This window comes from Eleginops maclovinus, chromosome 6 (genome assembly GCF_036324505.1).
Source record: "Eleginops maclovinus isolate JMC-PN-2008 ecotype Puerto Natales chromosome 6, JC_Emac_rtc_rv5, whole genome shotgun sequence".
NCBI lineage: Eukaryota > Metazoa > Chordata > Actinopteri > Perciformes > Eleginopidae > Eleginops > Eleginops maclovinus.
This window is the reverse complement of record NC_086354.1, coordinates 18,260,979-18,281,354: the sequence shown is the minus strand read 5'-3', so window position 1 is coordinate 18,281,354 and position 20,376 is coordinate 18,260,979. Positions and strand designations below refer to the sequence as shown.

The window sequence follows — 20,376 nt, the reverse complement described above, 5'->3', positions numbered from 1 at the left end:
AAGTATAATAATATAAACAATGAATGAATTATGAATTTTTAGTTAAGAACTTTTTTGATCCATTTATTTTGTTCACAACCTACCCAGCAGTATGGTAACATTACCAACGCGCTATGTCCTTGTCCTCTCGTGCCGTTAAAAGAAAAAAACATTATACGGTAATGCAGGTCTCATTCCTGCAGCGCTCTAGTGGCATGGATATAAAAAGGACCATGTTGGCGAATGTTGGATGATGAGGAAAAAGATCAGGGTTTAATCAAGAAAATCAAGAAAAAACTAATACAAATATTATGTGTGCGTGCGCATGTATAAATGGAATGGAGGAACTTTCAGCGGAATTTTCAGTGGAACTTCCAAGAAAACATGGATATTCTAGAACCTCAGAATACAGAGATAAATCACTCAGAAGCTGCTTTGATCCCAGTTCCCAACCAGCCTTTCAAAGAGCAAGACAGAACAACAGCAGTTAAAACATCAGTTAAAACATCAGTTAAAACATCATTTCCAGCAAGAAACAAATATGGAATTGATTGATTTCAACTCTAGTGAGGACGAGCCTCCTGTTAATTTCTTCCTGAGTTCCCTTGAGGAGCAAATCCATGTTGAACTGAAGGACCTCGATGCAAAGCTCACCCAGAGTAAGTCTGAGGGCAGAGTCCTCCTCGAAATACAAGAGGACTTGCTGGCAAACTTCCTCGATGGTCTTCAAGAGCGTAGAGAGGATGTCAAATGCAGACCCGAGCATCAGCGCTTGCAGCAGGAGATATGTAGCCTAAAGGCTCAGCTGACTACAAGTGTCAGTGAGGTGAAATTTCTCAACAACAAGCTGACAAAGATCTGCCCAATGTTGCGTAACGCACAGAAAGATCTCGTGGAGCAGACCTCCACCATCACAAATCAGCAGATTGCATTTGAGAGCATGAAGGCAGACAAAGAGGCCCTTCAAAGTGAGCTCCAAATAATAAAACCAATGGTGGGTTTGTACAAAACGAACGTGGAGTTGGAGTTGGAGAGTCTTCTTGAATTGGAGAGAGCGGATACCGGGCAGATCTCAGCAGCCCTCAAAAAGGCGGAAGATCTCCTGGCGAATGAGCGCCTCAGATTCCAGCAAGAGATCAACACCCTCCAGGATCTCGTGAAGCAGTCCTCAATAAAGAGAGACCAGCAACTGAAATTGAAGCAAGAGAAGGCAGAAAATTATGCCCTTCAAAGGGAGCTCCAGGCTCTAAGACAGATGCACAAAAAGGTATATATATATATATATATATGTTCATTAATGACGTATTTCGTCTTAACAGTTTGTTTTAACAGTTAATTACCTGTACATCATTTTCATTGTATTTAATTGTATTTTTCTGTGTGAAACCGTACTGTATCTTATCTTGTCTTATTTATCAAAGACCAAGCTGGAGTTGGAGAGCCATCTTGAATCGGAGAGAGCCGAGACCAGGAAGATAACCACAGCCCTGAAAAAGGTAGAAGATCTCCTGTTGACTGAATGCTTCAAATTCGAGAAAGACACCACGACCCTCCAGGATCTTGTGCGGCAGACCTCCATGAACAGAGACCAGCAGAAGGCAGACAAAGAGGCCCTTCAATGTGAGCTCAGTGCTATTAAACCTATGCTGGCTCTGTCCAAAACCAACCTGGAGTTAGAGTTGGAAAGCCATCTCACAGAGACCAGGAAGATAACCACAGCCCTTGAAAAGGCAGAAGATCTCCTGGCAACTGAATGCCTCAAATTCCAGAAAGACACCACGACCCTCCAGGATCTTGTGCGGCAGACCTCCATGAACAGCGACCAGCTGAAGGCAGACAAAGAGGCCCTTCAATGTGAGCTCAGTGCTATTAAACCTTTGCTGGCTTTGTCAAAAAGCAACCTGGAGTTAGAGTTGGAGAGCCATCTCACAGAGACCAGGAAGATAACCACAGCCCTTGAAAAGGCAGAAGATCTCCTGGCAACTGAATGCCTCAAATTCCAGAAAGACACCACGACCCTCCAGGATCTTGTGCGGCAGACCTCCATGAACAGAGACCAGCTGAAGGCAGACAAAGAGGCCCTTCAATGTGAGCTCAGTGCTATTAAACCTTTGCTGGCTTTGTCAAAAAGCAACCTGGAGTTAGAGTTGGAGAGCCATCTCACAGAGACCAGGACGATAACCACAGCCCTTGAAAAGGCAGAAGATCTCCTGGCGACTGAGCGCCTCAAATTCCAGAAAGAGACCAAGACCCTCCAGGATCTTGTGCGGCAGACCTCCATGAACAGAGACCAGCAGAAGGCAGACAAAGAGGCCCTTCAATGTGAGCTCAGTGCTATTAAACCTATGCTGGCTTTGTCAAAAGCCAACCTGGAGTTAGAGTTGGAGAGCCATCTCGCAGAGACCAGGAAGATTTCAGCAGCTCAAAAAAAGGCAGAAGATAACCTGCAGACTGAGCGCCTCAGATTCGAGCGAGAGATCACTGACCTCCAGGAGACCGAGAAGTCTAAATTGACCTCTCTGGCTCAACTGGAAGCAAAATCTATTAAGCTCATGGACGCTCTGAATGATGCTGAGCAGGATCTGCAGACCAATAATCTCCAGTGGCAGGAGGAGAAAACTTTTCTCACTGCAAAGCTGGAGGTATCGCATGTGATCCATCTTGCCCAGCTCAAGGTTCAAGAATCTGAAAATGAGACAATCATCTCTGCGCTTCAGAAGAAAGCTGAAGATCAGCTTAAGAGTGATCGTTTTCTTTGGCAGCAGGAGAAAGAATCCTTGCTGGAGAAGGCTGTGAAAACCAAGACCTCCTACATGGCTCAGCTCGAGGAGCAGAAACAGGCTACTACAAAGTGTATGGACAATCTGAAAGAGGCTGTTCAGAATATGCAGAGTTATTGCACCCAGCTGGACGAGGAAAGGTTGACCATCCTGCGGGACAAAAACAGGCTTAAATATGATCAGCTGAAAAAAAGGCAGGAGTGGCAGAAAGCTGAGAGTGACCTAAAGTCTCAGATTGAAAGCCAAGTCCTCCCAAAGAAGCAAAAGAAGCACTGGTTCAAGTGGCAGCAGGACAGGACAACCCTCCCCCAGCCCTCAAACCACGTATTGCAGACCCTGCAAAAGAAAGAGCAGCAGTGGGATAGCTGCAAGTCAACCCTCCTCCAGGCCTCACTGAGGCTTGAAAGGCATATGCAGGAGAAGGAGCAAGAGTGCCAAGAGGAGAAATTACATCTGCTTCAGACCACAGACATGCTGAAATCTCATCTTCAGATGAAAGAACAGGAATGGCAGAGAGCAGAATCCTCCTTGAAGTCCCAGCTGACAGACCTTCAAAGCCAGATCTCCAAGAAGAAGAAGGAGAAACCCTGGTTTAAGGGCTTCTTCTAATTCTAAAATCCTGCAAATGTTTGTGCTGGGTCTATAAGGCCAGAGCAAAACCTTCAGCATTAATAAATTGCAAACAGCATGTTAGGTGTTTTTGTCGGTTGATGTTGAACATACAGTTTGAATTGCATTTCAGTCACGTGTACATTACATTTGAAATCAGTGTAAAAGCATTGACCTGAACAAAAGTATACCCAACTTTTCAAGATTTTAAGTTGGTCCAAATGTAAGGATAATTGTCTCACGGCACATTTTTGTAAAAGTCAAACTAATTTGAAACACTTGGCTTGTAGGCCAAGAAAGGTTCATGACCTCATTCAAAATAAAAAGCAAACTTTTTGAAATAAAACAGAAACAGATTTGAAGTGTTAAGTAGTGAGTAATTGAGGTCCATGTAAATAGATTTAGTTATCAAACAAAAACATGGACATTTCCAACAGTTAAGCACACATATTTAACAAATTGGTCAAATTAGGCAGTCTTATATCAAACAACCAAAAACAGTATATCATTGAATAGTAACAATTTTTCTCTTGAGCGAAATTTGAAACACGTTTAAGCGACTGTCTACATTTTTGGTCACAAAGATCCAGCAGCAGCTGCCGTTCACTTCCCTGTCTATTACTGTAACAGGTAAACACATTGTTTTAAAAACAGGTATTTGACTTTAAAATGACACCGTAGACATAACACCAGACCACAGCCTAGTGTGCCAAGTTGCAGAGATCTGAGAAGAAATAAGAAGGTGTCAGAGTCTCCCCTGCAGTCACTGACGGAGCGAGATAGAAGATGAACCTTTATCAATCCCCCTAGGGGAAATTCAGTTTTCACTCTGTTTTACATGCATATATATACATTAAGCACACAGGTAGGGGCACACACACAGTTTGACACACTATAGACTTTTGTAGGTTGCACAGCAGTTGGGGGTTTGGTGCCTTGCTCAAGGGCACCTCAGCAGGGCCCAGGAGGTGAACTGATACCTCTCCACCACCAGTCCACGCTCCGTATTTTTTTGTTCCACTCGGGAATCGAACCGGCAACCCTTCGGTTCAAAGTCGTGGTCCCTACAGACTGAGCCACTGATGGATGTATTGCTATGAGCGACTGCAAACTGCTGCTGCACGTGAGCCGCCCATAGATGTCCAGGTTATGAATGGACTAGTCAATGAACGAGAACATAAGCGGCCTTTGGTCATAATTTCTCGAGATGAGAGAGGGGTTGTCACTGCTCACTGGAGAATATGCATTGCTCTATTTGGGTGTTTCTCATCTTTCCTGGGGTTTTCTTTAACTCTTCTTTGATTAGCATAGCTGACCTATCACACGCTGGTGCTGGGTCATTATTAGGTGTTAGTATTTCCAATTACCTCACACCTCCCATCTCTGCCACCCTGTCTCCTCTGTGAGGCAGACGCTGCACAGCAGGAGAAAAGCTACAAAATCCTAATTTCCTTCTTATAAAAAAGCTAACTACATCTGAGCTCAACGTGGAAAGAAAAGAAAAAACAAGCGAATGACAAAGCGGTAGAAGCTAGAGAAACCAACAGCCCTTCTAATGTCCCGTGGTTCATGTAGAACTTTATTTCAGCTATATGATTGTTTTTAAAAGCACTTAATTAGCAATACAGACTGAACGGTTTCCATGATACATGTCGTACTGCATATGTCAAACATTCATTCATGCTTCTAGCTTGAAGTGTTATCATGTCAAATGAAAGGAATCAAAACTGTTTTCACAAAAGTTGCTTTCAGTCGCAAAACAGAAAGAAAAAAAGGCTTGTATGCGTTTGCAAATTCCCACATAGCGGAGTAAGCTAGCCATCTTGCTCTCCACATGCAAGTTCTCTCTGAAAAATCATTAGCTTTCCTCCCAAATAAAACACTGGTGGAAAGATGCTTGACACTTTTGACAACAACATTTCTTTTATTCTGTTTCACGAAGAACGGCCCAGAAACATCAGCCTGGGACTCCATAACTTATTTTCATTTTGCCATTTACTGTATTTCTAGGTTTAGTTTCATGTATTACGTGAAAGTGTTGCACTTAAAACATGACGTTGTTCTGTCTTACATTAACAGTGGTCAGTGATGTAAAAACTACTCTTTACTGAAACACCAGTGTAAGAATATGATACTTAAATATGATTTGAAAAATGTATTTAAAGGGTTAGTAGTGTAAGTAGTCATTTCAGAAAAAACTAAAACAATTATTTAAATAATTGAACAATATTTTCAAAGCAAAAGTCAAAATCTTAATCGATAGATCATTTATAAATCTGTAAAAGAAATATAGTGGAGTAAAATGTACAACATTTGCTTCCTAAATGTAGTCGAGTAGAAGAATGAAGTAACGTAAAGTTGAAATACTTTGGTTAAGTACAACTTCCTAAAACTTAAGTACAGTGGCAGGTGAATCTGGTTCTGGGTGTAAAATAATGAACCAAAGAATGCAGTGGTAAGTTAAAACACATAATTTATTTTTGCATGTTTAAAATTACCTACAGATTCAGAATAATCTCCAAAGAAAACGTAACAGTGATGACCGAACAAGACACAAAACTAGAACACAATTAAGACAAATAAATACAAGCTTTGTAATTCTGGCGATGGACGAGACTGATGGAGAAGTGCTAGACATGAGGAAGGAAAGGAACGAAAAGGAAATCATGTTGAATAAATAAAAAGGTGTTGTACGTTACAAAGCCGCATACTAGCACGGTAGTGGTATCAATACACAACCCAACACATGGACAGCTTCAAAATTGTAGTGTTCTCAGGTCAAATGTTTTGCATGTACAAATGTTACTCTTATAAAAGTGTTTTCAGTTGAAGTGCAGTTGCTTGAATCCATCCCTTGTTTACGAGGCAGGGATCTGTGGCAGGCCAAACTCATCCACCAAAACGCCGTCCTGAAAAAACATAAACAAAACACTTAAATGACCGCAATCACAAGCAAACACACCCTTAAAAACACACTTAAACATGTCATTACTCTTTGAATTAAGTGGTAATGTCCGGATTCAGACAGAGGATAACAGAGTCGCTTATAAACTGCTTAAAAGACCAACCATATGGTAATCTAATAAGCAAGTTCACCTTGTTTGCTCAAAGTCAAAATGTGGCATGCATCTAGTCATAAATTGGGTTATAGTAAAAAATAATTGGCTGGATTTCCTTCTAATGCGTGTTTTTTAAGAAAGAGATATTAAAAAGGCATCCTTTTTCTTCTTTAATAAGAGCTAATAATACGTAGATAATTCACTATTCCTTATAAGGTTTCAGTGACCTCGTTGCTCTGAATACTGCTACCTTGTTTGTCTTGGCGTCGCTTGGGATTCCCTCGGGGATAGATGGGGAGGCTGAGGCCTCGTCCAGGTACGAGCTGTCGTCGTCCAGCAGCAGCTCGTCCCCCAGTGCGTCCAGCTCTAAAACACATTCACACCGTCAACACCATACTGCACATATTGGATAAAGGCTAAATAGGATCAATTTTATACCTGCTTCAAGGTCATCCTCGTCTATATCTGGAGTGCCGTAGCTGCGGCTCAGCGCCTCTTGTACCTCGTTGGCGTCCTCCATCATGTCCTCCAGTTGATCCTGTAAATCCTGAAATATCAAATATAAATGATCACTTAATATGAGGCACAAATAGAGATAATATATGATCCTCTGTTAGTATTGATGTCCAGTGTAGCCTAATGCATGGAATCATAAAGTTGCTAAATGATAACACAAAAAGTGTAGCGGTATAAAACAAACATACATCAATTTGATCAACTTTGACGTCCTTGTAAGCTCTTTTCATTTCCTTTGCACCGATCTTCATGGCCTCCACCTGCAAACACAAAATACATCCACAAAGTTTATATCAGTTGGTCATGTAAAATGGCCTCCATTACCACTGGAAAATAATCAGTTAGTGTATTTTCAGTAGAGACATTGGAAAGACAGCGAATCTCAATGTTAAATTTCATTTCTCACTACTTGTATGTAACTTAAGAAATCATCTCAAGTTCATAACATACACTATTAATACTTTGTTATGAAGGGGTGCCTTACAGTGTTTTGGTGCCATTAATGTCTGAAAAGATGAGTTGCTTCCATGTTGAAGACTCTGAGCACTGCCCTTTACCTCGTAACGCGTAAAACAATACATTGATATTTAACACGATGCCTCAATTTTGCTGTAAACGGCTCAGTGCAAGCAATGAGCCAACCAATACGTTTCTTAAGCTGCAAATGGTATTTTGGAGTGACAATTACTTACAAATATTGTAGACATTCACATGAAGTTGAGCCTCGAATTGTATTGATCATGAATCATGAAATCAAACATAATAAATAACCTGTTAAGTCTGGCTGATGCCAATAGAATGGTGTCACGCTTGTTATTATGAATATTGTGAATATATCGTAATCCATAGGCATTTCCATACGAAAACATCTTGACACGGTACTTAGTATATTTGTATATCTAAGGATACATTATTAGCGGACTCACATTCTACTTTAGGACTTCAGAGGCTCTCAAGCCTTTCAGTTTGACCAGTCTGCAATACAAAACAAATAATGTTAGATTTCACAAATTTGTAATTCACAAGTCCTGTTTACTTTGTGAAGTGATACTCGGGCCATTTCTTTTCTCTGCTTGACTTCACAGTCAGATTATCGCCAATCTTCTTCTATGGATCTCATCTGACCACATCTGCATAAAATGGTTGGTTGTCAGATGGGCATTGATTATCAGCCTCCTTGCTGATACCAACCACGGCTAAACAGCCTTTGTGCTACATGGACTACATAGCTGGTGACAAAAGATAACTTCCGCTGCTATATTTGATCTGGCTCGAAACTACAAGAGTGTTTTCAGCAATGTTTTATTTGTATTTTCTAGTGTCTGTTTTCTCTGTACATATTCACACCTACGCCGTGCCTTTCCACCTATTTTGTCGGCTACCACATTCTTTCACTTCCACGGACATGTTCTTGGCCTTCCATTTCACAACTAACGTTTCGACTGTGGAGACAGACAGTTTTAAACCTGTCAGATAATTTTTTGTACCCTTCTCCTAATTTATAATGTTGGATTATCTTAGCTTTCAGGTCAGTGGAGAGTTGTTTTGAGGTCCCCATCTTGCCACTCCCTAAGAAAGAACCTAGGCCAGGCACAGCCCGCTATTACCTATGTTAAATAGCCTTTTTCATGATTGGTTCCACCTGTCTTTGTAATTGAAGGTCTAATGAGCTAATCAAAGCAATTTTGGCAGCAACCTGTCAGCTATAAATCCGTACAGGTGTTGAAATGAATGCTATTTATAAGGGTGCCCAAACTTTTGCACATCCCATTTTTTGCATTTTATTTTATTATAATAAAACTATGTAATGCTACCCTAAGAATTTTGGTCTGGAAAACACTAAAACGTCTACATCTTTGTAGGAAAACAAATGTTGTTGCTGTGATCTTCTATTATAAAGGAAAAGCAAATTGTCATGAAATCTCAGAGGGGTGCCCAAACTTTTGCATACCACTGTATTTTGTCATTGTTAAAAAGGACTCCATTAGCACTGGAAAATAATCAGTTACGTGTATTTTTCAGGTAGAGACAGTTGGAAAAAGACGAGTCTGAATCTGAATATGTTAAGATTTCCATTCTCAGCTACTTGTATCTCGTACGTTGAAGAAATCACTCCTTTGACAACGTTCACTAACATTACCACATATTAATACGTTTGCTTATGAAGTGGTGTGGCTCTTACAGTGGTTTTGGTGTCCTTTAATGTCTGGATGGTGTAGTTTGTCTGCTCCATGTTGAAAGACTGCTGAGCCAGCTGCTCTCTTTGACCTTCGTACCTGCGTAAAACAAATACAGTTGATATTTAAAACAACGAGCACTTCATATTTTCTGTAAAGCTCAGTTCTAAGAAGAGCCATACCAATACAGGATTTGTTAAGGCTGACATAAATGGTAATTTGAGTGACAATACATTGACTAATATTTGTAAGACATGCACAATGAAGTATGAAGCCCTAAATTGTATTGATCATGAATCATGAATCAAAACATAAATAAATAAACCTGTTAGTGCTCTCTGATTCACAAGATATGTAATGGTGGCACAGCTTGTTATTAATGATATTATTGACATATATGTAATACCATATGGCATTTCCATACAGAAACATCTTGATACAGTACTTAGTATATATATGTATATCTAAAAGGTATAAATTATGAAGCGGACTCACATTCTCTTCTGCTTCAGGACTCTCAAAGCCTTCTGTTTGACCATGTTCTGCAATAAAAAAAACAGAATAATGTTGCATTATTTGCAAACACAATCTTGTAATCTTCACAAGTCCTGTGGTTTACTTGTTGTGAGTGTGATACCTTCGAGGGCCCATCTCTCATCTTCTTCATCTGATCTTTGTACTTCACAAGCTCAGAATCTAGTCTGCCAATCTTCTTTTCTATGGACTCTGATCTTGCATCCACCTGCAGTGAAAGAGGGGGTTGATTAGAGGAGCATTGATTTTCAGCCTCCTTGCAGATCCAAACGCACGGCCTAAAAACCCAGCCTGTGTGTGCTGCATGTGGAAAACAGTAAGGGGGACAGAAAGATAAACAGCATTTTCCCCAGCTGCATTATATTTTGATCTGGCACATCAAGAAGACCTTTCAAAGAGTTGTATGTTTTCAGCAATGTTTTATTTGTATTTTTTATGTTGAATGTATTTTTCTCTAGGTTAATATAATACAAACACCTACAACCCGTAGCTTATTATGACACATACCTTGAAAACACCTCAAAGTTGTGGGCAAGACCATTATTGCTTAACTTTAGACATTACCACGACCAAAAAATAAATGCATATATATTTATTTTAATGTATTTATTTACTGATGTTATTATCTCGTTTATTGTAACAACTAATATTTGTATTCACTTGTTTGGTTATCCATTGATTGAAATGTATTTCACTGTATTTGTTGTTATTATTATTCGTTGTCTTTATATATGCTTGCATTATATAAATAAATGTTCCTTGCACTGCCTTTGCTTGTTAGCAGTGCTAGCTCATTAATGGCACCTTTAGGTCATAAACAACAAAACAAAGACTCACATTTCCGATACAGTCCGACAGATTTGGAGCAGGCGATTTGGGCTTTCCGCGTCCAAATATACGGTTCATTTTCTAAACGTTTTGTGTCCACGTAGCTTTATTTGTTAGCTTTGTTTAAATGAAATACAAAGAAACATCGAATGAAAAAATACTTGCTTATTGAGACTCCCGGAAGTAACGGTTCAGACGCAAACGGTTCCTATTGGTCGGTGTAAACAGTTGTGGCCAATGAGATGAGGTATTTTCTCAATACATGCCTGCCCCGTGTGGCGAGTAGAAGAAGTGCAGCTGTAGTGAAAACCTATTGTCCCTGCAGATGCATTAATTTCCAGTCTTTGTTGAACCGTAGAATTGAATGCAACTTTTACTTATTTTTCTGACTTGACTCCCTGCAAGGTTTATGCTTTTTTCACCACATTTTGGAAGCTAATATTGTACTTTCTACTCCATTACATTTATCTGAAAGCTTATGTGACTGTATAGACTTGGATTATTAGCAATACAAATAATAAAATCAACTGATGAATTAACATTGACACAACATTATTGGTAACTATTTCCAGCATCAGTGTACAAAGTAATTTAAATTAACTCCCCATTTACCAGCAGTGATAAACTCAATAATGCATCAATATTCATAATCCAGTACTTTGATTTAGATTATTCTGAAATGGGCACATAATTAGTTCATTTACTTTTGGTACTCTAGTATGTACTGATACCAATACCTTTGTACTTTTAAAGTACAAAGTAGTTTAAATAAGTTTAAATAAGATATTTAAACGCAGGACTCTTACGTGTAAGACAATATTTCTACACTTCGGTACTGTTCATTTTAAGTGAAAGGTCTGAGTACTTCTTAAATCTATAGAAATATAAAACCATCTGTAGGTAAAAAATATTTGGTACCAAACAAATGTAATCACAGAAGTACTAGTGCTTTAAAAAAAAAAAAAAAAGTTTCATGATGAAGAGGGTTGTGCATAGACTTCACTGTGTATTATGGATAATTTAATTTATTTATGAATAATCTATTTAGAAATGCAAAAGTATTAACACAAGCTAAAGGGATTTTTCACAAACTGGCAACCCTAGACTCATTCTCAATTTATGTTTTTTAAAAGCCAGTAAATAAATATGAAGGTAATAGCACATGCATGTTTAAATTATCTTAATCTCCATCGCTCTTTTACCATGTGCTTTATGCAGCTGCAGTGATTGACGGTTTCCCCTCTGAAAAATGACATCTATTAGAGCCTTATTAGGCACACAAGTCTATTTCTGAACCTGGCTGTATGTAATGGCTTGTCAATGCACACAGACCTGGACAGACAGAGAGTAGAACATTCTAGGTCATTATGGCTAATAGCATAATCAATGCACACAGGAACTGACTGAATTAATTTGCCTCTCAAATCTTTGAGAATCCCCGCACCACATTAGGAAAAACCTTTGTCCTTTCCACTTATGATCCTGGCCACCTGGTGAATGTACAGTTAGACATTTCATTGGATTTGTACCTCTTTAAAGTACCTTTTCTATAGTTGAGTTAAAAGTGCTATGCTGAAATTAGTATATACTAACATGTAACTTACACTAATTATAACTGTGAATTTAAACATGTTGCTGTATTTTATTTAACCTATAACATTTCATGAAAGAGACGTTAGTCTGCATATTGTCAACATGAAATGGTATTTATTTTTTCAACATCATTTTTGCAAATTAAATACACAATTAAAAAGTGAAAGTAGCAGCAGGAGAAGCAAGATAGCATTACTGGTTAGCACAAGTGTTGTAAATACAGTATGAGTCAAATATAATGCATGATTAGTATTTCAGCTGGAGAATAAACTTTAGAAACTGTTACAAAATAATTAGAAATCAAACACGATGTCTGTATTAGATTGAAAATATTCTTTAATTATACGCTATGATTCCGTTACTACCAAATTATTCTGTAACCGGAGATTTAATGCTATCAACATGGACCAATAAAAGCCTAATTAGGAGACAATGGTTGTAATTATATCCCATTTTATACCAGAATAGACTTAATTGCAACCTGTGCCTGGATCATTAAAATATTCTTGAATCACAGCAATAACAATTATTAATCCAAATGGGAAGCAACACATCTATAAGGTCATACACATTGCTTGGTCACAACACAATTTAACACAAGGCCACCAATGAAAAAAAAGAAAACACTTACTTGAATTGAAGTGGACACAGAGCATCCACTTTGATATTGATATTTAAATGAAGCAAAGTCGCTTTTCACCGCTTTAATGTGACACATGAAGCATGTTTTGATATTCAAAGCTAAAAGATACAGCAACATATCGAACAGATACAGTACATTTATAATGCAGCAGCACATTATACATCGAGTATGTGGTGCTCAGACCTGGGCTGATCATTTGATTACGAGAACAATCTTTTCCATTGTTTAAAATACAGTATTTGAGGAATACACAAGAAACACATACTGTAACCAACAGGGGTCCTCAGTAGGACTTCTAGTTTCTTAAAGATAAATCTACAATAATTAAAAGCAGTACGTTTATACCACACATATATTTTCATATCATTAAAGGGAAAGAAAGGCATCACAAAAATGGATATGGCTATTTGCTGATCTTTTAAAATAAGCAAAATAGCTGAGTTCATAGGCCATTAAGATAAGGCACACATAAGAAGGCACAACAAAAAATGTTCTGCTATAACTACTGTATCAGATTTAGACGGATAAATACATTAACTGGTTGCTCTACATTAAGAACCATCACAAGCATGATTTGATTTGATCTGGTGACTCCTGTGAAAGCTAAAATAATTCAGGAAACAAAGACAGTAATCAGTTACATGGGAAACCCCAATTTCCAAGACAATAAACAAATGAGTTCATTGTTATTTACAGTATTAACATTGAATTGCACTAAACACCAAAAAGGCATGTTGTATAGATACTGTATGTTGTCATGTGAGCGCTGTAACCCAGTCTTTACATTAACTAGTATTTCAGACAAGGTGCAAAAATGGCAGGTTGCCAAAACAATGTGTAGAATCCAACACCTACGTCCTGAAATAAAAGGTGTGGAGCCATGTCAGATGTATTTATAGTTTCTTAAAACAGCTTCAAAGAACAAACTGCACACGCGGTCTTGACAACAAAACCTCATTAAAGTCAGCCATCTGGTTAAGAAAAAAATACTAAACGTAGTACGTTCTTGCGGTGAATTACACAGGATGATCCCTGAGAGATTACTACATATTTTACATAGGTTTAATGCCAATGATATAGACTATTCACACGTTTTTTACAGCATCAAAAATACAATTCACAAAAATACACAATCAGTTAAAAACAATGCTCATAATGCAGTTTGTTCCCGAAATAATTAGGGCTGATTTCTTCTTGTCATTTTGTTCACAAAATACGAGTTGACTAAATCTGGTCAAGCTACATGGTAATAATTCATTTTTGGTTTGTCTCTTCTTGACATCTTAATCATATTGTCATTGTTCATACTAACAATGTGAACAATAATAACACTTTTTTTTTTGTGAAGGATTTCAGCTTTGTACATTTCAAAATATTTGATTTATTATGTAGCTGGGTTGTGACTCCAGAGGCATATTTACACTTCACAATCATGGTCTCATAGGCTTAAACCTAACGTTCATTCTAAATGATTATTCCAACAATTTCTGTTTTTATAAATGTCAACAAATCCCATGGAAAAACAAACTTCTACAAACTACAATTTCTCAATATGTTCTCACTCCTCCACCCTGTGTGTAGCCCTTAGCCCCAAGCACATCAGATACACAGACCTGTAAAAACAGGTAACATATACAGTAATAAGAATTGCTATCATGTAGTAAACAGTAAATGTAATAAACTATCAGCAGTGGACCTGCGGTAACGCCACATTTGTTGAAGCGTAAATGCAATTGCAAGAAGCCACAAGATGATGGAACCAGAAGTGCCAAAATACTAACCCATTTTTGGGTTTAAGGACTCATTCATGCACTTATCTATTCAGATGGTTTTAACCCCCCCACTAGATGACACTAAAACATACACACTGGACCTTTACGTTAACCTGGCTGTGGATTCTCTAAGCATCCTGGATAAATAAATAAAAGCTAGCCCTCGCTTGAGCCCCTCCGTCAGATGGCAGTGGTGACTTGAGTCAGCAGGTCGTTGGAGTCCTCCCAGCCCTGACAGGGCATGGAGGACTTGTCCATGGCTAGTCATACGGGCCTGGCCTGCCTCCCGTCTCCCCGGGCTTCTGTGGGACATGAGTGGTCACGCAGGGTGCTCCTCACCCGGCTCACCCCATAAGGGTCTCTGTGTCCTTTGGCTCCGGGGCAGCAAAAGTCCCTGAAGCACCTCTTGAAGTTCTCATCCAGGAAGGCGTAGAGGATGGGGTTGAGGCTGCTGTTGGTGTAGCCCAGCGCCACGCAGAAGAAGTACGCGGCCATGACGGCGGTGGTCTCGGGAACGTTGCCAGACAGCGCTTTGACCAAAATGAAAATGTGGATGGGCGTCCAGCACACCACGAAGACGGCGACCACCACCAGAACCAGGCGGGTGATTCGGCGGAGGTTACGGTCCTTCTCTCGTGAGCCCGACAGCAGGCGCACGCTCTTCAGACGCAATACCATCAGCGTGTAACAGACGGTGATGATGATGACGGGTGCCACAAAGGCAAAGATGAAGACGCAGATCTTCATCAGGGTGTCCCAGTAGCTATAGGGTTCAGGGAACTGCAGGGCACACTCTGTAGTCCCTGTTTCAGAATAACAGAGTTTACCAGTCAAACAAAAGGAAAAGCCATAATTAACCTTACTCTAACCCTAAATTCAGAGGAAACCAAAAAGACAAAGAGTACTCAGCTAGTCTCATAGTGCATTTACGTTATTATCGTGTACAATCTATGGAACTTTTGTTGAAAAAGAAAGACTCCTTTAATCTCTATCAACTAGAAGGACCCATTATGTCTATAATAGCTTCATCTATCTGGAAAGCTGCAATGCAGGATCTCATTAAACCTACAGAACATCTTCTTCAGGAAAGACGGACGCTTGTTGCAGCTAATTGAAATATTTCAAGGATAAGTTTCTGCTGTGAAGTAGGGCTTGAAATTTGAAATTGCCTGATAGAGCCCATTTGCAGCTGATAGATATTGTGTCTACTTATCAGGGATGGACTGAACCAGAGAGATGAGCAGAAAGGCTTATATCTTCTATAAACGCACATTATGTAATTATCTGCCCATAAGAGGCTAGGGGGATTGGTGGTATGGTGAAGTAGCTGGGGATCATAGGGTTTGTAATCTTAAAGGCATCAGCACACCATAGCAGTCAGGGAGGTTTTTACAGGAAGATACGTTTGTTCAAAGATGAATGATGATTGTAACCATTACAACACAATTTAAAGCGGTTTCATGTTAAATATCAGTATTCCCCTAATAATGGAACTGCACACATTGGATCTATTGGCAGCTAGCAAACCGCTTATGTTTGCTCAGCTCGTTCCTCTGATTATTTAAGATATGGACATTTGTGATTTTTTAACATTAATAGCAAATTATCCAAAGAGGTCTCCTCTCTGAAACAAATGTAACCGGGTTCAAATCAGTAACAGTTATAAGCTTTCAAGCTCTTTCATCTGTGTCTTCCCTTGCTATGCTAGGCTATTGCTAACATTTGTGCAGTTTGTTCCTCTGATAGCTTTTCCAGGTTGACTTAAAAAAGTTTACAAATGTTGATTTAAACTCGATACATCAATGATGCACGTGGATAGGGAATGTGGCGCCATTACATGCGACCAAAATGCATTGAATTGCTACCTTGAATCTGAGTTTAGATACCTTTAGGTTTGAAAATTATTGTTATAATGCAAGAACACAATTCAATATCATACATGAAAGGCTCTAGTCTTCTCTGGACATTTGAATGAAGAAATGATCCACCTTTAAAACATCAAAGGTGAATTGCTACCAGTGTGAATGTATGAAAGGTCAAGGTACCGTTATTGGTCTTCGTGCTGCCCAGTATCATGGCGGGGATCCCGGCAGCGGACGACAGCAGCCAGATGATCACGTTGATGATCTTGGCCTTTACGGGCGTGCGGAAGTCCAGGGCCTTGACGGGGTGGCACACTGCCACGTAGCGGTCCACGCTCATCATGGTCAGGGTGAAGATGCTGGTGAACATGTTGTAATAATCGATGGAGATGAAGACTTTGCACGCCACTTCGCCAAACGGCCATGAGCTGAGCAGGTAGTCGGTGCTCTGGAAAGGCATGGTGGTGGTGACCAGAGCGTCGGCCACAGCCAGGTTGAAGATGTAGATGTTGGTGGCTGTTTTCATTTTGGTGTATCTGTTGTGAGAGGGAAACATGAAGAGGTTGAAAGGATTTGGTAGTCGTTTGGCTCATTCTTGTGTTGCTAAACCCTTTAACGGTGAACAAGGTTAGTTAAATCAATCTCTGAGATGGAGTTTGGTGCTCAGCCATTATCCTATAAAACAGATTGCATTCAAAATGCTGAATATACAACACAAAGGGAACTTAAAGGTGGTCATCATGTCTTGCCTAATTGAGTCTTTGAACTGTAATCATTAAAAGGTTGACAAAGAACACTTAAAATGATGAAGACCTGTGAGAGGATATATTGACTGCTGAAAGCTTTGACAATCTTTAAGGTATTGTTTTCATTGGTGAATAGAACAAAATGAGATCAGTTTTCGAAAAGAAAAAAAACCCCATTTAAATGCACACAAACAAATATGGCGATACATTCAAACAGATGTAACTATATCTTCCCTTTTATATCAGATCATTTCCATTGGTCACCCTTCAGAGGATGCAAGTGATCCAAAAATTCAAAACACACACACTGCTATTATTTTGCTGCTCAAAAATAAATACACTGAATTTCCAATTGCGATATGAGCAGGGCACGGAAACGCACGCTAATTCACACTTCACCAGATTACTCGCATTGCTTTTGGCGTGATTTGAAAAACTGGCATATCTCAGAGAGAAAAACTCACCTAATTATGACATACATCACCAAACAATTGCCCGCCAAGCCCACCACAAACACCACGGAGTACACCGCGACTATGATGGGGATGATTGGCGACATTGGCTCGGGTTCAGCGTCCCAGGTGCCGTTGGGGGTGTAGTTGAAGACGTCTGAGGAGCCGGGTTGATCGGTGAAGTTTGGAAAACAGTCCTCGGAGGGACACCTGTCCTCTTTGAAGATGTGCACCACACTGCTCTCCATGGTGCCTGCACCCGGGCTGATCTACTTAAACAGAAATTGTTCGAAAACAAGCTGAATTTCAGATGATCGTTACCAAAAAAAAGAGAGCAAATTTCTCTATTAGCACAGAATATCTCCAACGAAACAGAGCGCAACAGCCTGCGCTCAAGGACATCAGTGCACAAGTGAAACACCACCTTACCTTAATCTCTGCTCCAAATAAAGTTAATGCAAATGCAACTATACAGAGTTTTCTTATAAGAAGCTCAGACACTGATTGAAATCCGGATGCTGGGAATATGGCAGAAACAAAAGGTTTCTGGGTAGAAGTGTGGACGAGCAGAAAATCCACTGCCTGTGCCACCGCTGCGTCCCCGGAGGTGCGCACTGCAAGCCCGCACTGCTCATTCAGTGACATCAGAGGATGAGCCAACTGATAGACAGCATCCAGCCAGCAGAAAAACATGCATTACACCCAGCTGAACATATATTTAGCATTCACCAACATACGATGTGTTTAGATTTGTTGTGTTTTGTAGCCTTAGTTTAACCCATAGTTTACCTCCTTGTGTCGCTTAAACTGTTAAACTTTTATATTATGTGGCTCTGCTGCATGTTTTCAAAAGGGTCTTACCATCTGATCTGAGGTGAATTTCTTGTTCTCAGTTTTTAATTTGTAATGTGAGTACTTTGAGCTGCACCTGGTGTATGAAAAGTGCTATATAAATACAGCTTTATTATTATTATTACTAGAATTATTATATGCTCAAAAGCTGATGTCACCATTACATCTTTCGGCCAAATTGACCATATGTCTAGATGTATCTTTTTAAAAGTATTTTTGATGAGTTCACAAGTTGCCTGTTGGAAAAGTAAAACTACAATATGATTTGCACATCTTTCTGAAAATGTTTTAAATTCCCATCATTGCTGCTGTTAGATGTTCCCTAGCAACTCCTGAGAGAACAATGCCTGCGATGCAAACACGAAGAGTCCTGTCAGATGTTGAAGAGGCATGAAGTCAGAGACACCTTCAGATGAATGCATCTCGGAGCTCTGTGTATCATTTCTGCTATTAAATCTTTCCCACTGCCATAAAATGTGAACCTAGTAATCATCTGCACAGAGACACAAACAAACGCAGCACTGAGAGCTCAAAACAAACAGAAATGTAGCAGCAAATAAAGATTACGTGTTGACACAAATCATGGGTTAATCTTCTCTAACAAGTCTCTCTTTTTTCTTTTTTCGCCCAACAGATAGGAGGCAAATTTCCACCTGCAAGTAATTAAGTGTATGCTATTTCCTGTCTTTCATTTCATTCATTTGTTGCACTTGTTGCTTAGAGACCCATCAGGGCCAGGTGTCATGAGTGACAGAGCCTTTTTCAAAGTTAGTTTCTATTGTTACTAACTGTGCAGGACTGACTGCGAGATGCATATAATATTAGGCACACCTTCACCAAGTTCCTCAGCCTTGGACTTTTGTTAAAGTATGAATCACATCTTCCCTCTTTATAGAGCTCTGATCATGGAAAAAAAATAGTCATGGCATTACCCAGTTATCTCTTAACTGAAATTAGCCGGCTGCTATCCTGGCTCCAACATGTTGAAAAGGACTACCTAATTGATATCAGGACTGCAGAAATTCTACGTAACCTCCATCTCAGACAGAAAAACCCACATGTTTTGACGGCACCCTGGCAATTCAAATCTTAAAACAAAAACAATTGAATTCATTTTGTTCAAAAAAGATGCAGCAGCACAGTCAGTATGAGCAAAATAAAGACCTTTTTGAACATTAAAGCAAGTAAACATGTCACTGTAGAGGCACGAAATACAAATATGAATCTCGAAATGAGCATAACAGGCCCCCTTTAAAAGTACAATCATAAAAAAATAATAGAGACATTTGAAATGGGACACCCTGATAAGGTATCCAAAAGAGTTTCAGAATAAGTTCAAATTTAGAATTGAAAGAGTTTCAACAGAAATGTTTACGACCCACAAAACACCTAGCCAAATACCTTTAGATATAAACTAATTAAAACCTAAGTAATGAATGATCCCAAAACATTGATTTCCTCAGTCTAAACATAACAAATGCAAATAAAGTGCATTTCAGAGTAAAATAACTTGTATGTAAGTCCCAAGCCTTTTAAAGTAACTCTCGCTCCCTATTTTAAATCAGAAATTCCAATTCCAAACAACACTGAAGCCAGCCTCTCATTTCTGTATAATGCACTGAAATGTGTTTGGTTTAATGAAAGCTAATGAACTTGTAGGATAATTGCTGTTCTGAGTTTGTATCTCCATGGATGATTGCACTTATTGTGAGTCGCTTTGGATAAAAGCTTCGGCCAAATGAAACGTCATTAATCTTTAACCCTAATAACTCGGAGCTGAAGGTCCGTTTGTGTCAAGATACAATCTGCTCCTCTTCATCTGGCACTTGAAAGGTTGTTTCATTTGAGATCCAGGGCAGGAGAAAAAAATCGTTGTTATATAACATCCGGTAGACAAGGTCAAAAACGAAATCATTTTTGCATTTTAATGGCCTATTCATAATGCCCTAAGGGGATGTCTATTCAGTGAAATGC

At 39.3% G+C, this 20,376-nt stretch overlaps 2 protein-coding genes across 5 annotated transcripts; both read right to left on the bottom strand.

Moving 5' to 3' along the window:
- Positions 1-5,824: 5,824 nt before the first annotated feature.
- Positions 5,825-10,702, bottom strand: chmp5a (charged multivesicular body protein 5a). The gene is made up of 8 exons (XM_063886164.1): positions 10,492-10,702; positions 9,758-9,862; positions 9,616-9,662; positions 9,126-9,219; positions 7,132-7,203; positions 6,866-6,974; positions 6,678-6,793; positions 5,825-6,277 (listed from the first exon to the last, which is right to left on the bottom strand). Exons 1-8 carry the CDS (start codon positions 10,558-10,560, stop codon positions 6,227-6,229), a joined length of 663 nt encoding a protein of 220 aa, XP_063742234.1. The 5' UTR covers positions 10,561-10,702; the 3' UTR covers positions 5,825-6,226.
- A 1,551-nt stretch (positions 10,703-12,253) lies between these two features.
- On the bottom strand, positions 12,254-18,148 carry oprk1 (opioid receptor, kappa 1). Of its 4 annotated transcripts, none has more exons than XM_063885157.1 (4): positions 17,980-18,148; positions 17,563-17,822; positions 16,536-16,888; positions 12,254-15,293 (listed from the first exon to the last, which is right to left on the bottom strand). In XM_063885157.1, exons 2-4 carry the CDS (start codon positions 17,796-17,798, stop codon positions 14,755-14,757), a joined length of 1,128 nt encoding a protein of 375 aa, XP_063741227.1. In that variant the 5' UTR covers positions 17,799-17,822; positions 17,980-18,148; the 3' UTR covers positions 12,254-14,754. The 4 variants fall into 4 exon arrangements, with proteins under 4 accessions (XP_063741227.1, XP_063741226.1, XP_063741228.1 ...); XM_063885156.1 differs by having other exon boundaries at positions 17,563-17,849; positions 17,980-18,125; XM_063885158.1 differs by having other exon boundaries at positions 17,563-17,819; positions 17,980-18,119.
- Between the last annotated feature and the right edge of the window lie 2,228 nt (positions 18,149-20,376).

Bases quoted from the DNA above. Each gene is read 5' to 3' on its own strand.
- chmp5a (XM_063886164.1), bottom strand. From the start codon at position 10,560: ATGAACCGTATATTTGGACGCGGAAAGCCCAAATCGCCTGCTCCAAAT. The intron at 9,220-9,615 runs GTGAGTCCGCTT...TGTTTTACGCAG, and splicing joins GTCCTGAAGCAGAAGAGAAT to GTACGAAGGTCAAAGAGAGC. The intron at 6,794-6,865 runs GTATAAAATTGA...AATGTGTTTTAG, and splicing joins CGAGGATGACCTTGAAGCAG to AGCTGGACGCACTGGGGGAC.
- oprk1 (XM_063885157.1), bottom strand. From the start codon at position 17,798: ATGGAGAGCAGTGTGGTGCACATCTTCAAAGAGGACAGGTGTCCCTCC. The intron at 16,889-17,562 runs GTGAGTTTTTCT...CTCTCACAACAG, and splicing joins GTGATGTATGTCATAATTAG to ATACACCAAAATGAAAACAG. The intron at 15,294-16,535 runs GTACCTTGACCT...ATTCTGAAACAG, and splicing joins CAGCACGAAGACCAATAACG to GGACTACAGAGTGTGCCCTG.